The sequence below is a fragment of the Cervus elaphus genome, chromosome 5 (assembly GCF_910594005.1).
Source record: "Cervus elaphus chromosome 5, mCerEla1.1, whole genome shotgun sequence".
In the NCBI taxonomy this organism is placed as follows: domain Eukaryota; kingdom Metazoa; phylum Chordata; class Mammalia; order Artiodactyla; family Cervidae; genus Cervus; species Cervus elaphus.
The window spans coordinates 27,229,426-27,255,333 of NC_057819.1; the positions used below are offsets into that span (position 1 = coordinate 27,229,426).

A 25,908-nucleotide genomic window follows, 5' to 3' on the forward strand; every position below is an offset into this window, starting at 1 on the left:
CCCTCTCCTTGAGCATTGTCAGAGAGAGCGACTCTGTGCCCAGCCTGAGTCGTCTCTCCGCCTCTGCTCAGCCAGCAGCGCCTGCTCCTCATCGACGCGCCCCTGCACAACACCTTCCTGGAGCTGTGGACCATGGTGCACTTCCTCATCCCGGGCATCTCCAGGCCCTACCTGCATTTCCCCCTGAAGGCCCCCAACGAGGAGAACCAGGACTACTACCACAAAGTGGTCATCCGACTGCACCGGGTATGCGGCTGCGGGCCCCCGACGTAGTGTGGATGTGACACCGTCTTTGGAAAGGAAACAATGGAGCGCGGTCTCTTTTCAGGTGACACAGCCCTTCATTTTGCGGAGAACTAAGAGAGACGTGGAGAAGCAGCTGACGAAGAAATACGAGCATGTCCTCAAGTGCCGCCTCTCCAATCGACAGAAGGCCTTATACGAGGATGTCATCCTGCAGCCGGGGTGAGTGTGCGCCCCACCACCCTCTCTGCCCGCACGGAGCAGGGCCCCCTCTGGTCTCTCAGAAGGCTCCTTTTCGGGAGATGGGCGTCTGGAGCTGGAGGCCACGCTTCTCTCAGGCTCAACAGTCCTGTCTCCTCTCTGGTCCCGTCAGAGTTTCTGCCCATAGCCGGCCCAGGAGGCGCACAGCATTGCGCCAGTGTGCAAGGACTAGTGTGGAGGCAGGGCATTCCTTCCCCAACCCAGACAGACCCCTGGGCTCTTCAGGATGCCTGCCCTGGCGCTCTTTGGGGGCATGCCATGGAGAGTGCCCCCACGTCTAACCCATGCCCTGGCTCTCTGGCCTCCCATACTCTCTCATGGGGCGGTGAGCGAATCTCAGAACCACAACCTCGTGGAGGTGGGTTGGCATGTGGCAGATTTACTCAGCAGGTCAAGGGGATGTACCAGCCGTGCATTGGTAGAATGGGGACAGCAGCGGGGAGAAGCCCGGCTGGCACGTGCTCGCAGCCCTGACAATGCTCTTGTCTCTTCCCGCGCATGCGCAGAACCCAGGAAGCACTGAAGAGCGGGCACTTTGTGGACGTGCTGAGCATCCTCCTGAGGCTGCAGCGGATCTGCAACCACCCTGGACTGGTGGCGCCCCGGCTCCCGGAGTCCTCCTACACAGCAGGGCCACTGCAGTACCGCTCCGCCTCACTTGTCCTGAAGGCGCTCGACAGAGACTTCTGGAAGGTACAGAGAGAGTGCCTTCATAGGTGTAATTTAGGGGTAGGGACCCAGGTCTTTTTATTAAAATATTAGTAGCTATACCTAGGGCTTCCCAGGTGGCACAGTGGTAAACAATCCACCGTGGGTTTGATCCCTGGGTTGGGAAGAGCCCCTGGAGAAGGACATGACAACCCACTCTGGTGTTTTTGCTTGGAAAATCCCATGGACAGAGGAGCCTGGCAGACTATAGCCCCTGGGGGTTGGAAGGAGTTGGATACAGCTAACAACTAGCCATATATACACAACTATCCCTAGGTGGGGAAATTTGGTTGCTTTTTAACCAAAAAAAAAAAATAGTTGTATACCTTTCTGTGTTTGAATTTGGGGGTAATGAAAGTTTTTGAAAACCCCAAATTTTAAAACAGAACAGATTGGGATAGGTCAGGTGATTCCGAGCACAAGTATGCTGAGCTCACGGGTCTCAGCGGGGTGGGGACATGCCCTCAGGGACTGGCATTCCTACTCTGGCTTCCACCAGAGAGACTTGACCTGAGAGCATGACCTGACCAGCCAGGCCACTGGCAGGCTAATGCCTGAGTTCCCCTTTGCTGCCTCTACCCCGGAGGACCAGGGATCAGGTCTCACAGACACTGAGGAAAGGGAACCAGCTCTGTGGCCTGGATAGACTTGTGCAGGTTTAGCACATGACCCTGGGGCCAAATCGTTGGGGGTGGAGGTCCCGGCTCTCCCTCGTCAGGGGTCCAGCGTTGGGTGCTCAGTTGACCTTGGTCTCCTCACCACACCAGGCACTTGTGAGGAGTCAGTTTATGTACATGTTGGTCTGAAGAAGGGGCTGGTTGGTGAGCAGTTTGTGGTGAGTTAGTGTGAGGGATGTCGTGCTGCCACTGTGATCACTGCTCTTAATGTAGGGATGTGTTCTTTGTTGAGTTAGAGAAAACCTGATCCATGAGGAATAAAGATGAGTCAGAAGCAGGTTACCTGAGATACTGCTCGGGTGGGGAGATGTTTCATGAATGGAAGTTTTTATGTTGTGTTTTCGTTTTCAAAACAGCTTAGTTGAGATAATTCACTACCATAAAGTTCACTGTTCTGAAATGTACAGTTTGTTGGTTTTAGTATAGTCACAGAATTGTGCAAGCATCACAACTAATGCTAGAACATTTCATTGCCTCAAAGAAAATCCACACACACTGTCACTCCCATTCTCCCTCCCCATCCCTGCTACTCATCTGTGTCTGACCCTGTGGATTCATCTGGTCCAAATATTTCACATCAGTGGCTTATTTCACTGAGCGTAGTGTTTTCAGAGTTCATTCATGTTGCATCATGTGTCATAATCTCTTTCCTCTGTTGTCTGGATGGACCACATTATGTTCATGTGTCCACGAGCTGATGGACACTTAGGTGGTTTACACTTTTTTGGTCACTGAGTGCACATTCATGTATAAGTTTTGTGTGGGTGTGGGACTTCCTTCCTGTGGGGCTCTCTTCTTGTGGGCACATGTGTGACAGGTGAAAAATTGTGGGGTCGTGTGTTGAGTCCATGTTTAACCTTTAGATGAACTGCCAGACTGTTTTCCACAGTAGTTGCTCAGTTTCCCATCCCCATCCATGTGTGAGGGGATGAGGGCTTTCATGCCTCCACTTCTTTGCCCACACCTGCTGTCCCTCCACTTTGATTCCCACCATCCTGGTGGGAGTGAGAAAGACCCAAGAGAAGAACAGGTGGAGCAAGCTTCCCCAGGGCTCTGGACATAGAGACATCCATATGCCCACCACACCCGCACCAGTGCGCTGGGGTCTCTTCCCAGCTCCGCCTTGACAAGACCAGGCATCTCCGTCTGCTTAGACCAGCATCTCCCAGGCTCGTTCCTCTCCGCTGCTGAGTCTGTTCTGTCTCTAAGTGCCACCCTCTTCTTTCCCACCCGCCTCTCGGGATGACCACATGCCATCACTCCCATGTTAATGATGGGGAACTTGGGACTTCCCTGTGGTCCAGTGGTTAAGATTTTACTTTCTAATGTAGGGAGTGTGAGTTCAATCCTTGGTCAGGAGCTAAGATCTCACATGTTTCATGGCCAAAAATCCAGAACATAAAATGGAAGCAATATTGTAACAAATTCATTAAAGACTAAAAATGGTCCATATAAAAAAAAAAAAGCAGACCCGAGCATACCACGTCCCACCAGGTGCCTCTCGGGAAGATGGCCAGTCGGGGCCTGTCCTTCCCAGTTTGGAACCCACTTTGATTCCTAGTCAGTTATTTTTTCTCCTGCCGCATGTAGCAAAATTGTTTTCTTTTTTTCCCTTAGGAAACGGACCTTTCTATATTTGATCTTCTTGGCTTAGAAAATAAAATGACTCACCACGAGGCAGAACTGCTGGGTAAGAAGAAGGTGACGCGGAAACTCTTTGAGGAACTGTTCACTGCGCCGCCGCCGACAAGCAGGCCGGCGGCCGTCAGACTGAAGCCCAGCAGGTATGTGGTATGGTGTGGAGCAGCACGTCCTGCTCACCGGCTGCCTCTGGCTGTGGGTTGTGGGTTGTGGGGTCCGGGTGGCATCCCCTCTTCCTCCTGCTGAAAGAGACCCTGGCCTCTCAGGGAGAACTGGGATGACTGGGTTTCCACATGAGAACTTGGGCTACAGCTTGTGAAGAGAAAGGATAATCCTCTAATCTGGTTATCTGCTTCTCCTGGAAATGCCCAAGTGTGCTTGGTTTTTGGGATAAACAGCAGGTGTGATCAGGCCAGTGTGGCCGCTCGGCTGCCTGAAGAGAGAGCCCTTTCATCATTTCGGAGAAGCACTGGGCTTTGGGAGGGCTCTCCGTGGGGAGGCGGTCAGAGATGGGGCAGTCAGACTGCCTATAACCTGGTGCAGGCTCTAGTGGCAGCCGTCAGAGTAGGAGGGCAGAGGGGGTACTGTGGGGGCGGGATTAGGGGCCCTGAGTGCTGTAGGGGTGGGGTTGGGGCCCTGAGGTCTAGCAGAGACTCCACCCTGGCTACAGCATCAGGGGCAAAAAGGGACATCTGCGGGTGCCATGAGACTAGTCGGAGCAGGCACCCTAGATGATGAACTCAAAACACAAATGACTTGAGGTAGACGAGGTAGGCTAAATCCATGAGTTGGATTTATGCAAAATTCTGGGCACCAGTCAGAAACAAAGGAAAAAGCAGGTTGGTGATTTAGGGAGAAAAGGGCCAGCTCTGCAGTTGGCAGCCTGTTCTTACTGCCTTCTTACTTGATGACTTGGGTCCGACCACCCTGCCCTCAGCTGCCTTGCCTGCACTCGTAGGAGCCTGCAGCCCTCAGTTAAATACAAAGTTGGGCAGAGAAGCCCTCATTTAGTTGCTTCTGCTGGTCGTCTCCACCTGTTGCATTGCACAGGGGTTTTGAAAATACAAAATTCCTGCCATTATGGTTTCTAGGTGAAAGAAACATGAAGAGCACATTGCCTTGTGATAAAGTCAGACAGGGAATTTGTGTTGTGGCTCCCCCTTTATAGTTTTCCCCACTGACACCTATGAGGTGCCTTTATCATTTCTGCTGTTTCTTGTTACCTAATTGTGCAAGTTGATTTTTCATTCTACTTGACTCTTAATCAAAAGAGTAGTCTAATGGACTTTGTGTTAGATATAATTTTTCTAGTTCACATTCATGGGAACCTAAAAATTGCCATCACATTCACTCCTGAACATTGCCTAAGCATTGGGGGTAGAGGTACCACTTTTGTGTCCTAAGCACCCCTCCCCCTGTCCTTGATGAGCGTATGCTTCTTAATACTGTATTTAGAAATCTCCCCATTTTTTAAACTGCCCCTAGGGTGGGACGCCCTCTGCCCTCAGGTGGCCCTGTATCCCCAGCGCCCATCTAGGGGGCCCTGCCTTCCGCGTCTCAGCAGTGTTCATCTCTCCCTGCCCATGCACACGGGCGTCCAGGTTGTTCCAGCCTGTGCAGTATGGCCAGAAGCCTGAGGGCCGCACCGTGGCTTTCCCCAGCACACATCCACCCCGGACGGCCACCCCTGCCACAGCCACGGCCACGCCACAGGGCCACGTTCGAGGACGGCCACCCATTGCCACATTCTCTGCAAATCCAGATGCGAAAGGTATGCCTCTCAGGGGGCTGTGCTCGGCGTCACAAAGGGTTTTTGTGGAAGAAATTCTCTCGCACTTTCCCTGGCCCCATGGGGATGTGTGACCACTCCTCTGAGCAGGACTGGGACTGTCTGCTCTGGCTCTCCCAGGAGGCCATGTGTAATTCTTACATGAGTTTTAGTTTTTTTCATGTCTTTGAATTGTACAAGACATTACATTCTTAGTTGAGTCACTGTTGATGTGATGGTGAAGATGTACCTCAGCAGAAACATTCTTTTTTATGTCGGGAAGTACACGTCAAAGTCATTTAAGAAACTTCTGAGGAAGTCTGCTCTTGTGTTCTGTGCCACCACTTCAACGTAACCTGCTTGTTACTGTGAAGAAGGATAGGGTTAAACGGCAGAAAAGGTAATAAATAGTCTCGTAACCCTTATCCGTGGGGTCACGTCCACTGTGTTTTTCTGAGATCTTCATAAATGCCAGAGCAGCTTGTTGTAAGAAGCTGGGGGTGCCAGGGCTGCCTACCTTCTCGTGTGGTGAGGACATGGTTCTCACTGATACGTCTGAAGGGCCGACTTTTGACACTCCGTTTACTCCAGAAACATACCATGTAGCAGGGTGGTGAACATGAAGTGAAAATAGCTAATGACATATAAAAAATTAGATTTTTCTCATCCCATAGGCCACCCACCCCCCTTTTAGGGAGAGCTTCTCATTTGAGAGGTGGTATGAAAGAAATACTGTTTGTTTTATTTCTGTAAAATTCGGATTTAATACTGCATTGTATGAAGATCCTCTAACAGCTTTGCACAAACCAACCTTATCAATTGCAGCGGCAGCAGCCCCGTTTCAGACCTCTCAGGCCTCCACCAGTGCTCCGAGACACCAGCCTGCCTCGACCTTCAGCACAGCACCTAGCCCAGCCCATCCTGCGAAACAGCGGGCTCAGACCACTGTCCCGGCCTCCGCCCCGGGCCCGCCCCAGCCCCAGCCCCAGGCCCCCTCGCACCCGGCCGGGCAGAGCGCGCTGCCTCAGGGGCTGGTGCTCACCTCGCAGGCCCAGGCGCGCCTGCCGAGTAAGTGGCCTCGCCTCTCCCGGGTCTGCCACCTCTTTGCACAAGGACATTGTGTTCAGATGAGCGGCGTGTGAAGAGCCTTGCTGTCCACTCCCTTCGTCTCCCTGACCCTGTGTCCGGTGCTGCCTTTCGCCACACTGTCCTTTCCAGCCCTTGGCCTGAAGAGGGAGGCCCCACTCAGGGCCAAGATCCAGGGTCCTGTCCTCTCTCTGTCCTTTCTCCTGGCCCCGTCCATCAGCTCTGCTTCCCTCCTGGGCTTGTGCTGCGCCTTGGTGGCTGAGGCTGGCACTTCTCCTTAGCAAGCCCTGGGCTCATCCTGTCAGCCTCCAGGGCCCCTCGGAGAGCAAAGGGCAGGGGAAGGAAAACCTGTGAACTACACTCCCACTTCCTGCTAGTCTCTTGGCTTATCCTCAGATTTGAAGCTGCAATGAGTTATTACTTAAGTGAGACATTTTGCAGTAGATCACTGACATTTTTAAATAGAACTTTTTGTTGTGACCCGTGTGATTAGCCTACTACCTCTGTCCATGCTGCAGTCGGAAGTGTACTTACAGAACTATCTGGGCTATGCTACTTCTCAGATGCCACCTAGAGCACCTTATTTGTTGGAGCAGCAAGTTATGTTGAGGCCTCTCTGGAAAGATAGGAGAGGGAAGTAGGGTCACGAGGAGACCTTGAGTTAAGTTAGTTTTCTCTTGTGTCACGCCTCTCTCTTTCATGCCAGCAGATGAAGAGCACTTACCCTGGTTCATTGCCCAGGGCAGGAGAGCCCTTGCCTGTGTTTTGCGGGTGTTTTTGGCCTGAGGTAGTAGTCCCATGGGGTGTGCTGCAGGAGCTGTGCTTGGGGCAGTGTGAGGGGCCAGGCCACCTTTCACTCTGGCGCCTCCACTTCTGGGCTGAGGGGAGCTCATGGGAGAGTCATGTTTCTGTGCACAGATCTCTGCGTCTCCTTTTCCGTTTCTCCTCCCTTGTTTACGGTTTCTGTGGGCAACATATCCTTGGGTGTTTTTCTAGTCTTTGGCTAACTATTCTCTTTATAGTATCACTAATAATTCTGGCATGAATTTTCATGGGAGGAACATTTAGACTCAAATATCAACCATTGGGTTTAAAGAAACCTTTGAAGCTGTTACTCAATTCCAGCTTGAAGGTAGTATCTTGAGTTAGGTACATATGATCTCATCTGAGTTCTGTTTGAAAGAATTTAAGCAGTGTTAAATTTTGCATTTTTTCACAGTTAAAATTATAGATCAAATCCTACAATCTAGTTCAAATTAGTGTGAATATTGTATTGTAAAGTGTGATGTATTTATGTACTTAAATACATTCCCAAATTTTGAAAAGGTTATGGGTATAATTGAAGCTAGTTCTGTATTTTATATCTGTAGTGATAAAATCTCATTTGTCTCTGTGAGCTAAATTGGATATGTACTTTCTCACATTTTAAAAGTATTCTGAAATGAAGAGGTTGATATGAGAGTTTCAAAGTGTATGACCAGTACATTTCTGCTACTTTTGATGTTTGCTATTTTTTCTTGATCGGAAAGAAAAGTAAAATGTTCCTTAATGGTTTGGTTAATTATTAATATCTGATAACTCTAAATTTTCTACCAGTTAGGATTAAGTAAGTTGACCATTAAAACCTGGTGTTAATTCTAATTGTTTTTTCTTTTCTATTAAAATATCTTCTGAAAGTGTTAGAAAGCAATACCTAATGAACGTTCCTGTGACACTTTAGTTTGCTACAGATGGTCATCCTTTGTGACAAGTGATTGTCAGTATACCAGAGGCCAACCCTTCCAAAGAGTGTTCACTTCCGTTTTGCCTGCATCTCTGCAGGTGGAGAGGTGGTCAAAATAGCCCAGCTGGCTTCCCTCGCAGGCCCGCCAAGCCGAGTCGCCCAGCCAGAGACCCCCGTGACGCTGCAGTTCCAAGGCAACAAGTTCACCTTGTCACACAGCCAGCTCCGGCAGCTCACGGCCGGCCAGCCCCTACAGCTCCAAGGTAAGGCTCTCTGGTGGGTGGTGGCTTGACTAGGGCACCCCCTGCAGCTGTGATTCCGGCCCCTTTAGCGCAGGTGCTTCACCTGGCAGTGGCCTAAATGAGTCTCACCTTATAGGTACTCTGAAGACAAGGGAGGTGACTGGTAAATCACCCAGTGGCCTGGCCTTGGTCCATATTACATAGAGGATAGTAATTTTAAAAGTTTTTGAATACAGTTCCCTATTCTAAAAATCAAAATAGAAATAATTGCTCCTTTCAGATTTTGGCATGAGGTAAATTGCCCTCAAAACGCTAAAAGACTAGCAATTTACATAGGAGAAATTATTTTCTTTTATGTACAGACTTTAAAACTTCCAGATCACCTCTGGCTGAGGGCAGTGTGTTCCTGCAGTAACTGCTTCTCAGAGGAAACAAGGGGATGCAGTTTGAGTGGGCTGTTAAAATTCATCCTCAGTGACTTGGCCAGAGATCCCAGAGGTGGAGTCCGGCCACCTCCCCAAGCAGCCTCCCCAGACATGTCGTTCACGGCTCCTGTCAGGGTGGACAGTTCAGCTGTCAGCCCAGTCTGGGGTGTTCCATGTGGACACCAGGGTCACACGTTAGCAGAGTGGAGGCCCCCAGAAAACCTGCAGCAAAAAAATGGTTTCATTTGGTTTTCTCCACTTTTTTGACCAGAAGGGCAAGGCCATCGCTTAAGAATTTCTGGTGTACTCTAGTTTTTGTAGAGTATAATTCCAGAGTAAAAGACTTCAGGACTAAATCACACAGAGGCTGAAAATGGCAGGTTTCTTAAACAGTGGTTATAGAGCCACAGAGATTTTTGATATTTCTTCATCCAGCTTGACCAGCTGGCACGCACCCAGTGTGTGATCTGGGGGCGGGAACTCCCCCGCCCCTCACATGATGGTTCAGGCTTGGAGCAGACAGTGAGTGGGAACCTGCCTTGCTGCCTGAAATCTGGCATTGTAAGGAGTTGGAGAAGTTTTTCTTGACATTAAGCCAAGTGTCTTTGATCCTTAGAGTTTTCATTCATTGTGAATGAAGTAGTTCCATCTTTCTCCAGCGAACTGAACTTTGTGTTGCCTCATTGGAGTAAAATTGATTCTGGATTTTTGGTTTCTCGCCTCATTCTGTACCTTTGGAAGTGGGTGTGGTGGGGGGATGGAAGGCACAGGCACCTCGTGACTGACCTGTGCCCTTTGCTTGTAGGCAGCGTGCTCCAGATTGTGTCGGCGCCTGGGCAGTCCTACCTGCGCCCTCCTGGCCCCGTGGTGATGCAGACTGTGTCTCAGGCGGGTGCCTTGAATGCCCTGGGAAGCAAGCCTCCAGCCAGTGGCCCAAGCCCCACGCCTGTGACCCCGCCAGGTAGAGTGGAGTGCTGTGAGCCTGGGGGATACTTGGCTTTGAAACCTCTTATCAACTCTTTTTGCTTCTGAGGCAGGTGGAGGGTACTGATGGGTTCTGTGAGGCCCCAGAACCTAACAGTTCTGTTTGTGGCTGCCTCTGATTTCTGCAGACGGCCCGTGTCTACTATGTCTCTTTTCTTTCTCTTCTGTTCCCAAAGGTCCTTGTTGAATACAACCAGCTATCACTCACCTTAAGACTTTGTTTTGATTTTGCTCTAACAAGAGACTTGGAATCATGAGAAATTTTGCTTGTTCATGTTACAAATACATTTAGGGAATGTGCTAGAATTTCCCTTGGTCAGATAATGGAACAGGGTTGTTCCTGCCAGCCGGCTGGTGCTCCTCTCAGCACCCCCACAGCCTACTTCCTGTCAGGTTCCCTTGCTTCAGACATACCCACCCTCCTGTGGTGCTTGCTGGGGAGTCCGTTCGTTGCACATGGGCACTACTTCAGGTTGATATGTAGAGGTGGCAAGGATCTCTCCCAACTGGAACCCCTGGTCACTACAGCCCATCCCTGTCAGGGACTCTGTTGGTGGGGTGGGTGCTAGAGGGTCCTAGTCACTGCTCGGTGTCCAGCTGGGCCACTTTCAGTTCTGTTTGTATTTGGTTGGCTTCGTGCTTCAGGTTTTCTCTCCCCAGAGGGTGCTCAGTCCTGCTCTGTGAGGCCCCAGACTCCCAACCTAACACCAGTCCAGCCACTGGGTTCTAATCATCTCGACCCTTCCCCTTGCTCCCTGCAAGCGGATCCTTCTCAGTCCTCGGCCATCCCCTTCACAGTCCTCATGGAGAAGTCTCTGTCAAGACGGGCAATGTGGCTTGGCTGATGGGAGCAGACTGTCCTGGGCCCTGGCATCCCTCTGTCCCGGCTACACAGGGTTGATGCTGCTGAGATGCCAAGGACAGCAGAGCAAAGGACCCATGTGGCTGTTGCTCAGCAGGATGGTGGGGAGGTTTGAGTTGCACACAGGGCTCTTGCCAAAGAGTCAGACCGTGATGTTCACTTCAGATCATGGCCAGAGAGCAGGAATGCCTCACTGTTGGTTCTGAATGATTTAGACTTGAGTTGACATATTCTAGAAATGTGCTCGTGAAAGCCAAGAACGCTCCAGGGAGCATGCCGGTGAAGGAGGGCCTCTAGAGGGCATGCCAGTAGTTTTGTGTGCCAGCCCTTTGCTTTTGCATTTGTAGTGGGTGTACCTGGTCGAGTGGCAGTCAGTCCTCTGGCCGCAGGAGAACCCGGAGCGGCCTCCAAACCAGCTTCTCCTGTCGCTGGCCCCACCCAGGTATGGTGCAACAGACCCCAGGGCAGCATCGTGGCATCCCTGCACACATGAAGGTCCTTCTCAGAAGCTGCTTGTCATGGGGGAGGGTTGTGATATTAATACATTGCCGCCTCTGTGAGGTATTATCTGTTTACTTGCCATCAAAAACATGCTGTCTCCTTGAATTAGAGAATTAAAAACACTTTTTCTAGTCATCTAGGCTTTAGGACTGTGAAAATTACATTTCCCATTTTTTTTTGTATGCTTCTACTAGTCTTCTAGACATTAGAAATGCTCACTGTGTGTGAAGAAATACTTCTCATGTTGGCAGTGAAAGTGGTGCTGTTTTCTCTGCTTGTTTTTCTGTCACTGTTTTCTTCTGCCACTGTTTTCTGTGGAGCCTGGCCCCACAAGTCTTAAGCGTGCTCTGTGGCCAGTTGCCACACACAAGGGACTCACAGGGCTTAGTAAGGCCAGCCATGATATTTCTCAGTAGCCATTTTCATCCCTGTTTTTGATGAAGGAGGAGAAGACCAGACTTCTGAAAGAGCGGCTGGACCAGATTTATTTCGTCAATGAACGGCGCTGCTCCCGCTCCCCCATCTACGGCAGAGACTTGTTGGGGGTTTGTTCCCTGCCTGGCAGAGAGCAGGTGCCTTGGTTCCGGGCTTCTGACCGTGGTCACGGGAAGGGGGCTGGGCCTGCAAGCAGGTACACATTGCCCTCGAAAAGTCACAGGGACCTGATTTTGACGCTGACTCAACGTCAAGAATCCCTCCAGGATGTCATCGACAGGTAAGGTAGAGTATTGTAAGCATTCTTTACTCACTCACTGTTGGTTTTGGTGTTCAGTCGCTAAGTCGTGTCTGACTCTTTGCCACCCCATGGACTGCAACACGCCAGGCTCCTCTGTCCTTCACTATCTCCTGGAGTTTCCTCAAACTCATATCCATTGAGTCAGTGATGCCATCCAACCATCTCATCCTCTGTCGCCCCTTTCTCCTGTCCTCAATCTTTCCCACCATCAGGGTCTTTTCCATTGAGTTGGCTTTTTGTGTCAGGTGGCCAAAGTTTTGGAGCTTCAGCATCAGTCTTTCCAATGAATATTCAGGGTTGATTTCCTTTAGGATTGACTGGTTTGACCTCCTTGCCATCCCAGGGACTCTCAAGAGTCTTTTCTAACACCACAGTTCAAAAGAATCAATTCTTTGGCACCCAGCCTTCTTTATGGTCCAACTCTCACATCCATACATGACTGCTGGAAGAACCATAGCTTTGATTAGACAGACCTTTGTTGGCAAAGTGATGTCTCTGTTTTTTAATATGTTGTCTAGGTTGGTCATAGCTTTTCTTCCAAGGAACAGCTGTCTTTTAATTTCATGACTGTAGTCACTGTCCACAGTGATTTTGGAGCCCCAAAAAATAAACACTCACTGTGTTGCACCCCACCAACTTTCGTGGTTGTTTTGTGGACATTCATCTCACTTCTCTCCACAAGTTGTCCTTTGGAGTCTGTTCAGAGTCAATTGTCTGGGTCCTCTGAGTCGTCGTCTTGCTGCCCTTGGTAGGGCCTCCTCCTCCCAAGCCTGGATCCCAACCCTGGCTGGGGATGCTGTGGCTGTAGCAGCTTCAGGGCTCACACCCTCCCCAGACCATCCAGGAGACAGAGTGCTTGTGTCCTGCCTCCGCACACATCCCTGTGCTCTCAGGGGGTAGGGGGCAGTATTCTTCACTGCTTATTTTGATCTGGGCAGCCCTCACTGGCCGGCACCCACTCCTGTGGCTGCTGCGATGGTGTGTTCCAGCAGCCACGTCCCCCCCATGTGACTGGAGTCAGGCACTCTGACTCCTCTCGTGACTCCCCGCTGCCAGACGGTTCTGCCGTCTGCCTTCTTGGGCCTTCGCTGCCTGAGCCAGAGGGACTGCCTGGTGGAGGTGCCGTGCGTGTCACCTGTGACACGCATGCTTTCTGCTTCTCAGGGTGGTGTGCGTGATCCCGCCGGTGGTGGCTGCGCCCCCGCGCTTGTGGGTGGCAAGGCCACCCTCCCTCTACAGCCACAGGATGCGGCTCTTCCGGCACTGCCTGCGGGAGCACACCGCGCCCTATGCGCAGCAGCTGCAGCGGATGACGGCTCTGCACTCGCTGCGGTTCCCCGAGCTGAGGCTGGTCCAGTTTGACTCAGGTACCGGAGGTGTCCCATCCACTCTGCACCCTGTGTCGGGCTTACTCGCTCTGGATTATGAGATGCTCTCGGTGTCCCTCATTTCACAGGAAAGCTGGAGGCCTTAGCCATCTTACTTCAGAAGTTGAAGTCTGAAGGACGCCGAGTGCTGATCTTATCGCAGATGGTTCTCATGTTGGACATCTTAGAAATGTTCTTGAACTTCCATTATCTCACCTACATAAGAATTGATGAAAACGCCAACAGTGAACAACGGCAGGTAGGAAGGAAATCATTTCTTTTGTTACCGTTTATGATTTGGTTGGGTTAACTTTGATTGCCAGTTTCTAAGCTGGTTTCTCGGAGCCGTGCTATCTAAACAAGAGAAGAACCTCTTAATGTCTCTGGACTTTAGCTGCACCCTTTGACATTTTTTCATAAGTCCTGTTACCTGGGAAATCCAGTTGGCTAGATGTTTTCGGAATCAAAATTAGTGATGTGTAGTCCTTATAAGAACAAGATGAGGGACTTCCCTGGTGGTCCAGTGGCTAAGATTCCATGCTCCCAGTGCAGGGGGCCAGGGTTCAATCCCTGGTCAGGGAAGTAGGTCCCACATACCACAGCTAAGACTTGAGGCAGTCAAATGAATAAACAAATAAATAAATATTAAAAAAAAAAAGAAGAAGTTTATAATAGCCAGGACATGGAAGCAACCTAGATGCCCATCAGCAGATGAATGGATAAGGAAGCTGTGGTACATATACACCATGGAATATTACTCAGCCGTTAAAAAGAATTCATTTGAACCAGTTCTAATGAGATGGATGAAACTGGAGCCCATTATACAGAGTGAAGTAAGCCAGAAAGATAAAGAACATTACAGCATACTAACACATATATATGGAATTTAGAAAGATGGTAACGACAACCCTATATGCAAAACAGAAAAAGAGACACAGAAGTACAGAACAGACTTTTGAACTCTGTGGGAGAAGGTGAGGGTGGGATGTTGCGAAAGAACAGCATATATATTATCTATGGTGAAACAGGTCACCAGCCCAGGTGGGATGCATGAGACAAGTGCTTGAGCCTGGTGCACTGGGAGGACCCAGAGGAATCGGGTGGAGAGGGAGGTGGGAGGGGGGATCGGGATGGGGAATACGTGTAAATCTATTGCTGATTCATGTCAATGTATGACAAAACCCACTGAAAAAAAACAAATAAATTAAAAAAAAAAAAAAAGAAGAAGAAGAACAAGATGATTGTCCTTCAGGAAGTAGCCATGTGAAAACAGAAAAGCCCTCATGACTGACTTACACTTAAAAAATGCAGGTTCAAATAATATGCCCAGTTTTTACCTGCCAGGTTAGCTGAGGGTAGCTTGATTCCATCAGGCTGCTGGTGGGGGTGCAAATTAGGACACCTTTCTAGAAAGCAAGTTGGCAGGATGGGTTGTAAGCCTTAAAAATTGTTATAGGTTAGCCTAGTAATTCTGTATCTGAAGTGAAGTGAAAGTCCCTCAGGCATGTCCAACTCTTTGTGACCCCGTGGACATGGTCTATGGAATTCTCCAGGCCAGAATACTGGAGTGGGTAGCCTTTCCCTTCTCCAATAGATCTTCCCAACCCAGGGATTGAACCCAGGTCTCCTGCATTGCGGGCAGATTCTTTACCAGCTGAGCCACAAGGGAAGGGAAGCCCAAGATCCAGCGGGTCTTTCCCACCCAGGAATCGAACCAGGGTCTCCTGCATTGCAGGCAGGTTCTTCATCAACTGAGCTATCAGGGAAGCCCTTATTCTGTATCTAGAACTCCTTTAGCAGCACCACGCTTCTTAAAGATGTATCTACACAATTGTTGCCTGTGAAAGTGTTTGTAATAACCCCCAGTTGGGAGCACAGTCCACGTCCAGGAATAGAAGAATGGGCCACAGTGGTCTGTGGGCCACAGGGCTTGGCGCTGTCCTGAGTGTCCCACAGGGTGAACTAGGAAGTTGTCCTCAGCAGCGTTTCATGACAGGCCTTGGTATCACGGTACAGTGTTCCTGAGTGCAGACAAGCTGCTGGGCTGTGCATCGCGTTACCCACTTGACATCATCCAGTACACGCAGGCCTCCCCACGCTGAGAAGGCCTGGAAGGAAATACACCACAGTCTTAAGTAGCAAGTTCCCTCGAGAGTAATGTAACACATTACAGTAAGTCCCCCACATACAAACAAGTTCTGTTCTGAGAGCATATTCATAAGTCCAGTTTGTTCGTAAGTCCACCAAAGTTAGCCTAAGTCCCCAACTAACACAATCAGCTATGTCACCACTGCCTTTACATTGCTGCTGGACATTCTGGGCTTGATATAAAGATGATGTACCACTATGCTCTGTACAGTAAAGTGCACAAAGTCACAATCCCTTGGAGAGGATACACTCACGTGACAATCTACACCAGACACGTGAACTAACTTAACGTGGTTGAACATGCGAACTCACCTTTGCATCTTTGAAAGCCAGCAACTTGAAGGTTTGTGTGTAGGCGATTTACTGTATGTAGAGAATTTCTTGAAGAAGAGGGCTGGTCTCCTGCTAAGGTCTGCTTGGGCGCTGAAATCATTGCAGGAGAGACGTCGTGGGAAGGAAGCCATTTCAGCTGGCAACCCTGAAGGGAGTGGAGGGCCCTGCCCCTGGCTGGCTGCAGCTCCCTCGGCCTTACTCCAGGGGCTTTTGCTGTAAGGCTCCTGGCATTGCTGGAGGGTACATGAACAAGCACGCATCCCTCCCCAGGGAGACTCTGCTGTCCTCTGGGGCCTACACGTGGAGCTGACAGTTTAGGGTGGGAGGCTGGCAGGCAACCTTCAAACAGGGTAGAGATGTTAGCTATCAGTAAGTGAAGGAGAGTGCACATGCCTGAAAGAACCAGGATAAAATGCTAAACTCCGATGTAATTGGAACATGAACCAGGAGTCAAAGGAAAGACACACCAAATAATTTCTAACTGATTAGCATCCGAACATGTTGGAGATTTCTTGTCGTTAGTCAGGAGCGCTAACTTGGGAGCTTATCTCATCTCAGGAACTGATGAGGAGTTTCAACCGAGACCGGCGCATCTTCTGCGCCCTCCTCTCCACACACAGCCGCGCCACAGGTGTGAGCCTAGTGGAGGCGGACGCGGTGGTCTTCTATGATCACGACCTCAACCCCGTGATGGACGCCAAGGCCCAGGAGTGGTGCGACCGGATTGGGCGGCGCAAGGACGTGCACATATACAGGTGGGGTGGCTGCAGCGCACTGCAGAAGCTTTTGCCTCGTGTGTTTCCTGTCCTTCAGGCAGGCTCGTGTTCCTGCTGTCCCGTCTGTTCTTTCTTTACCCTCAGCCTTGCTTGGGACGTAGTTGAGTTGTTCGCAGTGGTGACTGGGTTTGCTGCTGAGACACAAGTGCTGTCCTTCTAACATGTACCTATTATATTTCTTCTAGAGTCTCTGACCCTTAAGAGGGTGTCTCAGGTTTTATGTTGTTTGAGGTGTTGTCAAATGTAAATGATTTGTTATCACTTAACTGTGGCAACTTGTAAACAGGCTACTGAAATAATTTAAATCTTATAAGCGGTCATCCACACACAGCTGAGAAAAGCAGAGGAGGCTGTGCCTGTGTGTCAGCCCTCTGTCTGCCCATCTGGTGCCCAAGTGTGCAGGCCTGTGACACGCCCCTTCCTCTGTGCTCCTGCCGCCTCTGGGAGGGGTCGTTGCAGAGTGTGTGGTCCCTGGTGGCTGGCCCAGGGCTGGAACCCCAGCCCACGTGCATAACCCTTACTGTTTTCAAGATGTAGTCATCTACACACTGTGTTTAAATAGCTTAATTTTTTTTTCATTGTAAATGTGTTACTTGTTCATTGAAAAGAAAAAAAAAAAAAAAAAGCACATGGAGAAAAAAAAAACAACAGCACATGGAGAAGGTAAACAGTCTGCCCAGTTGTCAATTAGTAGCATTTTAATGTCTTTCCAGACATATCCCCAATTTTTTAATATAAATTTGTTTTTAATAATTTTACTTATTTTTGCCTGTACTGGGTCTTTGTTGCTGCGCAGGCATTTCTCTAGTTGAGGTGAGCGGGGGCTACTCTCTGGTTGCAGTGCACAGACTTTTCCCTGTGGTGGCTTCTCCTGTTGCAGAGCATGGGCTTTAAGGCGCTCAGGCTGCAGCCGTTGCGGCTCTCCGAGCTCTGGAGCGCAGGCTCAGTGATGGTGGAGCACAGGCTTAGTTGCTTTGCAGCATGTAGGATCTTCCTGGACCAGGGATCGAACTCATATCTCCTGCATTGGCAGTCAGATTCTTTACCACGGAGCCACCAGGGAAGCCCTCCCTGATTTTTTTAAATGGCTTGTGCCAGCAGTCTTACCATGTAATGCTGTTTTGTTTTAACAGTATGTCTAGAGCCTGTTTCCATGCAAATATATATAAATTTGGTATATTGTTTATGTGATCGAATAATGTTTCATTGTGTAATTGCTTACCATTGGCCCTTTAGCAGTTACTAGATAGTGATGGGGAAAACATTTTCTTCTCAGTAGCCACAGTCTGTAGACACTTAGGAACGACCTTGGCAGTAAAGGTGCAGGATGTGCAGGAGTAGAGGGTAAAGTCGTGAAAGGGAATAACCTGAGTGATATCATGAGCGTAGGACATGCTCTGTTCTGGGACAAGAAGACCTGGTTCACAAAACTGTATAAGGTTTTCCCAAAGCAATAGTGAGGTTTAACATCATCTTAATGAAAGCCCTGATCATGGAAGTATGGAGTGGTTACTGCAGCTTTCCAGGTGGCACGAAGCAGCAGCCAGGGGACACTGGTCCTGGGCTATAGCCGCTAGACACAGGTTCCTTTGGGAGGTGCACAGAGACTTGGGGGCACCTGCCTGCCATCGTCAGCACTGAGGGAGACAGGGCTTAAGGGGTCCAGAGTCCTGGAGGGGTCTTTCCAGGTAGAGGCCAGTGAGGGGACACAGCCGGCCAGCATGGGTGATGTGGGCCTCTGGGGCCAGCCCTCCTGCTGCATGGGAGATGGTGGTGTGGCTCACCCCATGTGGGGTAGTGGCCAGGTGACCCCGCAGGCCTCCAGTCCCCTCTGGCCACCACACAAAGGAAGGAAGCAGCTCAGAGCACTGCCAACATGCTGCTCCACGCGGGTGCTGTTCTGCTGGGTGGTCCAGACATCATGGCACTCAGGCTGTCCTCGGGCTCCCAGGAATTTAGGTGTCGTGTGTGTGTCCGCGTTTGGTTTGTAGGCTCGTGAGTGGCAATTCCATTGAAGAGAAGTTATTGAAAAATGGCACCAAAGATCTGATCCGAGAAGTGGCTGCTCAGGGAAACGACTACTCCATGGCGTTCCTCACGCAGGTACTGTCCTCTGCGAGGAGGCCTGGGGCAGGGGAGGGGGTGCCACACAGTGACCAGAACTGGGGGGTTTAATGCTGTTGAGGGGTTGGTGGTTGGTGGTTTTCTGGGTGCAGAGGTCATGGGCTCAGTGAGACACATTTTTGTTTCAGCGGACAATCCAGGAGCTGTTTGAGGTTTATCCACCCATGGATGATACTGGCTTCCCAGTGAAGGCCGAGGAGTTTGTAGTTCTTTCTCAGGAACCTTCTGTCACAGAAACCATTGCACCCAAAATTGCAAGACCTTTCATAGAGGTAAGGATGGCTGGTGCCTGCCTGGCATCATTGGATCTGGAGCTTTGGGTCTGCCCCCGCTCCTGCAACACCACTGTTCCCCCTCCCCAGGCTCCAGTTGCTTGGGCCTGACCTGTCAGCTTTCTCCTTCCCTGCTTTCGTTGTTGGGGATTTTAGCTGTAAAAAGAGGTGAGGGGCGCGGGAGAGAGTGGTGTGCCCCCACCACTGCCACCCGCTGTCACCGTTTCCACCCATGCTTCTCGGGCCACCCCACACTGTCCTGTGTGACCTTCTGCTCCAACCCCTTGGCCCTTGCCCACTGCCGTCTCAGCGCTCCCCTGTCGCAGTGCTGCTGGGCTGAAGGCAGCCCTGGCGTGTGCCCCACGTCCCACTCTGAGGACAAGACCACAGAGAACAGCAGCTGTTTCACTCAGTCGTCATTGTGGGTTATATACTGAGATGACATGCTTCAGGTTTATGAGATTGAATGAAATCTTGCCTTCTGCATTTTTGGCCCAGACGCTCGCAGGTTGCACACTTGTCTCACAAGCTACTGTGCAGACACGTCACACACCCACCCATCAGGGCCACCTCGCTCTCCTCCCTGAGGCTCTGTTCCCGCCCTGCCTCTTGGAGGGACTTTTGGCTACGGGATGACTCCTCTTCTATTTTTGAAACTTAACTGTTTGATTATTGAGTAGTTATAAATACATGTGGTAAAATCTTCAAAAATTTATGGTGAAAAGTAAGTCTCTTGCATCACGCCCTCACTTCTCTCTCAGAGACAACCACTGTCCACTGTTTCTCACATTTTCTTCTAGGAGTTGTCTGTGGGTAATGTCAGGTGCATAGAAGTACTTAACAGCTGTTTCTGTATCAGGAACAGATCGATTTACCCTGTTGTTTTTAAAATAGGTGACAAGTGCTTTAGGCTTTAAGAAAATCTCAAACAACTTGACGGGGACTTCCCTGATCATCCAGTAGTTAGGAATTCACTTTCCAATTTAGGGCACATGGGTTCAGTCCCTGATCAGGGAACTAAAATCTTGTAAAGCCTCAGGACAGCTGAACCCTTGTGACACAACTACTGAGCCTGCACACTCTGGAGCCCAAGTTCCACGCTGAAGACCTAGTACACCCAATATTTAAACAATAAATAAAAAACAAAACATAACTCTCAACTTAAGAAACACTGCGCCCCCCCCTGCCCCCGCCGCAAACCCAAAACATCATAACATAAATGAAATGATAGTGGGGAAACAGTAGGTTACTTTTCCTGGAGGTAATCATTCAGTTCAGTTCAGTCGCTCAGTCATGTCTGACTCTTTGCGACCCCATGAATCACAGCATGCCAGGCCTCCCTGTCCATCACCAACTCCTGGAGTTTACTCAGACTCATGTCCATCAAGTCAGTGATGCCATCCAGCCATCTCATCTTCTGTTGTCCCCTTCTCCTCCTGCCCCCAATCCCTCCCAGCATCAGGGTCTTTTCCAATGAGTCAACTCTTCACATCAGGTGGCCAGAGTATTGGCATTTCAGCTTCAGCATCAGTCCTTCCAATGAACACCCAGGACTGATCTCCTTTAGGATGGACTGGTTGGATCTCCTTGCAGTCCAAGGGACTCTCAAGAGTCTTCTCCAACACCACAGTTCAAAAGCGTCAATTTTTCGGCGCTCAGCTTTCTTCACAGTCCAACTCTCACATCCATACATGACCACTGGAAAAACCATAGCCTTGACTAGACGGACATTTGTTGGCAAAGTAATGTGTGGTTTTTAATATGCTATCTAGGTTGGTCATAACTTTCCTTCCAAGGAGTAAGCGTCTTTTAATTTCATGGCTGCATTCACCATCTGCAGTGATTTTGGAGCCCCCCAAAACTAAAGTATGACACTGTTTCCACTGTTTCCCATTTATTTCCTATGAAGTGATAGGACCAGATGCCGTGATCTTAGTTTTCTGAATGTTGAGCTTTAAGCCAACTTTTCCACTCTCCTCTTTCACTTTCCTCAAGAGGCTTTTTAGTTCCTCTTCACTTTCTGCCATAAGGGTGGTATCATCTGCATATCTGATGTTATTGATATTTGTCCCGGCAATCCTTAACCATTGGTAAAAATCTTACATGGATCCTGGAAGAAAAATGTGAGGTCTAAAGGGGCGAGTATTTGAGGAATGTGAGTCTGTCATACACCCTTGCTGTTGCTTCTTAGTGTGACTTAGAGACGTTGGCTTGGCATGTTCTTTCAACATACAGATTCTTTGAAGTGTTCTGGTGGGTTGTCTTACACTGTGTGTCAAACACTGTTCTAAGCAGTAGGGGTATAGTGTTGAGAAAAAGACCTCTCATCCTCCCTGGAGCTTCTGTTTTAGTGACAGGAGAGATGCTAGACCATCACCTCATGGCGATGGTGTGATGAGCAGTGTCTAGGAGTGTTATGGGTGGAGGGACAGCACCTCTGAGTCTGGACAGCAGGAGTCAGGTGTGACTGGGGGTCAGCGGTGATGGAGACAGGCTGCCCAAAGACATGTGGCTTAGGACCATCATCTGGCTCTGTGTTGACACTGGGCTGGGGACCAGTTCAGAGGTGCAGGCATGGGGGCCGTGTGGGCGCGTCTCTGGTTGAATTGCAGCTTGCTCTCGGCTGGTGAGCTTTGTGTTCATTGGTCATGTGGGTACTTTTTTGTGAGATGCTCGTTAGCATCATTTTCTGTTTTTTTTTTTTTAAACTGGGTTGTCTCTTTTTCTTAATGGCTTGTTGGCATTTTTTCTACATTCTGAATGCAAGGCCTTTGTGGGATACATGTAAAATATATTCTCCCAATCTGTGGTTTGTCTTTTTTAATACTCTGTCTCTGTGAGCAGAAATTCTTGGTCCTCATGCCACTGTCTTTGTCAAGTGATTGATGCTTTTGCGTTCTGAGAGGTTCTCCTATACTTTCTTGTAGATGCTTCAGTGTTTTATCCCTCGTGCTTAGATGGACAGTCTGTCTGGAAATAATTTCTGGGTATCGTGTGAAGTTGGTTTACCTTTTAAACTTTGAAGATTTGCCTAGTTGCCCTGCCTAGAGGATTTCTTAACTGAATCCTCTTAAGCTGCGTGATCCCTCTGCACCACCCCCCGACCACGTGAGCGTATGTGTCTTGAGTCTGCCAGCCCCTGACAGTTGTACTTTCCGGCTGTTGAGAGAGGAGCACGCGTTATTTGCTAGTCTAATTTGTGTTTCTTGAACGGTGGTGCCAAGGACTGTCTTCCTGGGGGTTTGGTTTCTGTCTACACCACTGACCAGGGCGTATGTCACATGCACCATGAAGTGCCCTTGTGGTGGGACTGGGGTGGAAAGGTGGGTGTCGGGTGTGCAATAGAACGAGCCACCCCATTCTGCTCGGTTCTCTGAGCCTGGGGGCCTTGCTGTGCATGTCAGCCTGTGTCCTGAGGCTTTTCCCCAGAGTGTGTGAGGGTCTGAAGAGCACACGCATCGCTGTGGGTGGGGCGTGGGGGCTCGGTGTGCAGTGTGGGCGTATAATTGGGTCCGTGTGTGGCTCTTTTCCAAGACCCCTTATTTAGAGTGCTCAAAGCATATTAAAGTCACCCCACGCAGCATGTACATCCTGCAGGCCCTCAAGAGCATCGAGTACCTGGAGGAGGAGGATACCCAGAAGCCGGCTGAGGAGGCCGTGCCCGGGTCGCCTGACTCCAGCGGTTCCAGGTGGGATGAGGAGCCCTCGCAGCTGGAGGAGTTAGCGGACTTCATGGGGCAGGTTTGGGCATTTTCTCTTCTGGGTTTCTACTTCAGTTTTTCTTTATACCTAAATATTTTAAGCATGTGACCTTTCTGTGAGGCATTTCTTGTTCATTCTTGACCAAGACCAGTTGCTATGTTGATTCAGGTGCTGGTGGGGGGTTATATGAGGAGCTAAATTCTTATGAACTTGCTACTAATTCTGTTCAAAAAATGCATTTTGATACAGCTCACACCAATTGAAAAATATGCTTTGAATTACCTGGAATTATTCCATACTTCCATTGATCAAGAAAAGGAGAGAAGTAGTGAGGTAAGAGATTGCACTTTTGACCATCTTCACATGTGAGAATCTCAGATTCTTCAGTGTTAAACTGGGTTGGAAGTAAGCGTGACTCACCCAGAATTCAAGGCATTAAAACCAAACCCCACCCGTATGTAAAGTGATCACATGGGCAAAGCCTTTGAAACCCTACACCAGGCGGTTTTCCTTGGTTTTGAAGCAGCTCGGTGCTTGGTTAGAGGGTCGTGTATTGGGAAGAGGAAAAGGGGCCTGAGGACCGGGAGGCTGGCGGGGCAGTCTGGGGCAGCGATGGGAATGGCCAGTCTTCCCGCAGGGCACCGTGTTGACTGCTGTGCGTGAATGGGAGGCCCGGAACGCGCGGAGCCTGCGGGAGCAGGAGGCCAGGGTGCGGCTGGAGCAGGAGCAGGAGCAGCTCCTCACCTACACCCGGGAGGACGCCTACAGCGCGGTATGGGCGCCCCTCCAAGGCCTCCTGTCTGCGGACCCGGGGCTGGCGGGCTGAGCCTGTCTCAGTCCAGCGCCGGGTTAGAGGGTTTCTGTTCCCTGCTGCTGGCTTTCCCCACCGTCGTGCCAGCTGTGATGGAAGTGCAGTTTAGGTCTTAGCAGTAGCGGTGCTGCGTGCTTGTTTCGAAGGCTCATTAACTGACATGAAGGTAGACAGTTGACCACTCGCAGCTCAAAGCGAGGGCTGCGCGAACCTGAAAAGCCTCCCCTTTTCCCTCAGGAGTTTGTGTGTGAGGGCGCCGACGGGCAGACGGAGGTCATGCCGGTGAGTGCCCGTGTCCCCATGGCCCCAGACCCTTGCCTCCTGCCGTGCTGGGCCAGCTGCCCTTGTGGCCACCCAGCTCAGACTTGTCCCTCCTGCACGCAGCTCTGGACGCCGCCCACACCCCCCCAGGACGACAACGACATCTACATTGACTCGGTCATGTGTCTCATGTACGAAACCACGCCCATCCCCGAGTCCAAGCTGCCGCCTGTGTATGTGAGGAAGGAGCGCCGCCGACACAAGACGGACCCCTCAGGTGGGCTTGTGCGCGGGGAGAGGGCTTGTGGCTGCCGGTGGCCTCGGTTACCCTCCCCGTGGCTTTTCCGCTCCCCACCTTGGCCCACTGACCCGCTAGCTGAAGCAGCTTTCCGTGCAGCTGCAGGCAGGAAGAAGAAGCAGCGGCACGGGGAGGCCGTGGTGCCCCCGCGGTCTCTGTTTGACCGCGCAACCCCCGGCATGTTGAAGATCCGCCGGGAGGGCAAGGAGCAGAAGAAGAACATTCTGCTGAAGCAGCAGACGCAGTTTGCCAAGCCTCTGCCGACTTTTGCCAAACCGACCACTGAGTCCGGACCCGACAACCCCGAGTGGCTCATCAGTGAGGACTGGGCGCTGCTGCAGGTGAGTCCGAGGCCCCGACCTTGGTCGGCCCCGTCACTGGGGCCCTTGGGACGAGGGGTAGGGAGGGTAGGGGCATGGGGAAGCGTCCGACGGGCAGGGCCTTGACCTCCGGGTCCTGAACCTGATCCTCCAGGCTGTGAAGCAGCTCCTTGAGCTGCCTTTGAACCTCACAATCGTATCCCCGGCCCACACGCCCAACTGGGACCTGGTCAGCGACGTCGTCAACTCGTGCAGCCGCATCTACCGCTCCTCCAAGCAGTGCCGGAACCGCTACGAGAATGTGCTCATCCCCAGGGAGGAGGGCAAGGTGAGGCTCATGGGGGCTGGGGGTTAGGCAGAGGCGGGTGAGGGTGTGCAGTACTGAACAAGGCCCTGAGAGGGGGCGGCGCGGTCACAGTTACTGTCGGCAGTGGTCTGGGTGCTGAGATCCCACCTCATAGGGAGCGGCCACACTGCTGTGTCCTCTGGAAAGTTCTGTGTGCTGTCTGGTGGCCCCGGCGCCATCTGAGGGCTTCCTCCATCCAGGGTTGGGTGAGTGGAAGGACCCCTGCTCTCTGCTGTCAGCTGACATGAAGGAAGGTGTCTGTCCGTGCCTCCACCTCCACGCCTTACTGCAGGGGGTTGATGGGTGCTGGACACCCTGGTCCTAGCTGCAGGCGTCGTGGACACTGACTGCAGACATGGTGTGTCGTCAGGAGGCCCAGCCCCACAGCCAGTGTGGCTGCTGAGGATGTCTCCACTGTAGCACCTTTTCTCATCCCCCTTGAACTGCATTTGTCTCTTGCCATTTCTCCATCTGCTCTGTCCTCACCTTCTTGCCTTTGGGAGTGGGTCCATAGCCTCCATGTAGAAAGCCTGTGTGCGCAGTGTTGGGCCTGTGGCTGGTGGCCTTTGGGGTGATGGTCCTCACATCCAGTCACAGAACAGGAGCAATGACCTCATCTCTGCCTGGGACCGCCCGGGGCAGATGTAGCAGCAGGAGACGTCCTGAGCTTTGATCAAGTTTGCTCCTGTATTTCTAATTCATGAACATTACCTACTTTTTTCCTATAAGCCCCCTTTAACAAATCTCAAGTTTTCACTTTTCTAAAAACAGTTGTCTCTGGATAAGACATGTTTGTTTCCTCGTTTGAAAACAAATACCAGAAAAGCAGTCTTTCCTCAGAACACCATTTTGCGATGCTTTCATCAACAGGGCTTCTGGTGTCAGGTCCATTAGGTTTGGGAAGCATTTCTAACGATTGTCGTAACTTGGATACAGTAAATCGTCAAGCTGAAACTTGACACTCTGTTATAGCTCGTGTGTGAAGCTAAAGAAAATGGCAAAGGTTGTTTATAGGGTTTGAAGGTGGTGTTCTGAATAACCTGGGAAGTTTGTTAAGTGCCTGTGCAGCAGAGCATAGAGCGAGGTTAGAAATGAACTGTATTCCAGTGACCGGTATGCACTCAGTGTCCAAGGTGTTTCACTTCTGTGTGCGGGGATTTGCTACTTTGCATTAGAGCGCTGCTCCATAGGGGCATCCTACATCAACGACCTGCTTGCACCCATTGAAGCAGGGGTGGCCAGACATGTTACATCTACAGGAGGGACTCACGCAGCCTCTGTGGGGTGGCCTGT

General features: G+C 50.6%; 1 protein-coding gene and 1 non-coding gene across 13 annotated transcripts in view; both read left to right on the forward strand.

Annotated features, from left to right (window-relative positions):
• Positions 1-25,908, forward strand: part of EP400 (E1A binding protein p400) — a 107,516-nt gene that overhangs the window by 58,119 nt on the left and 23,489 nt on the right. For 11 of the 12 annotated variants that reach the window (XM_043902143.1, XM_043902142.1, XM_043902146.1 and 8 more), the window contains 22 exons: positions 72-246; positions 329-465; positions 1,011-1,197; positions 3,507-3,673; positions 5,132-5,301; positions 6,124-6,366; positions 8,206-8,370; positions 9,580-9,735; positions 10,968-11,062; positions 11,565-11,836; positions 13,022-13,224; positions 13,314-13,483; positions 16,264-16,460; positions 18,473-18,584; positions 18,734-18,877; positions 22,475-22,618; positions 22,829-22,912; positions 23,217-23,351; positions 23,628-23,672; positions 23,775-23,928; positions 24,049-24,290; positions 24,424-24,597. In XM_043902143.1, the coding sequence (XP_043758078.1) occupies positions 72-246; positions 329-465; positions 1,011-1,197; positions 3,507-3,673; positions 5,132-5,301; positions 6,124-6,366; positions 8,206-8,370; positions 9,580-9,735; positions 10,968-11,062; positions 11,565-11,836; positions 13,022-13,224; positions 13,314-13,483; positions 16,264-16,460; positions 18,473-18,584; positions 18,734-18,877; positions 22,475-22,618; positions 22,829-22,912; positions 23,217-23,351; positions 23,628-23,672; positions 23,775-23,928; positions 24,049-24,290; positions 24,424-24,597 (3,571 nt within the window). The remainder of the gene's footprint in view (positions 1-71; positions 247-328; positions 466-1,010; positions 1,198-3,506; positions 3,674-5,131; positions 5,302-6,123; positions 6,367-8,205; positions 8,371-9,579; positions 9,736-10,967; positions 11,063-11,564; positions 11,837-13,021; positions 13,225-13,313; positions 13,484-16,263; positions 16,461-18,472; positions 18,585-18,733; positions 18,878-22,474; positions 22,619-22,828; positions 22,913-23,216; positions 23,352-23,627; positions 23,673-23,774; positions 23,929-24,048; positions 24,291-24,423; positions 24,598-25,908) is intronic. The other variant, XM_043902153.1, reaches the window with a different exon arrangement.
• On the forward strand, positions 15,890-16,019 carry LOC122695918. Its single transcript, XR_006341649.1, has one exon. It is a non-coding gene; the product is annotated as a small nucleolar RNA SNORA49 (small nucleolar RNA).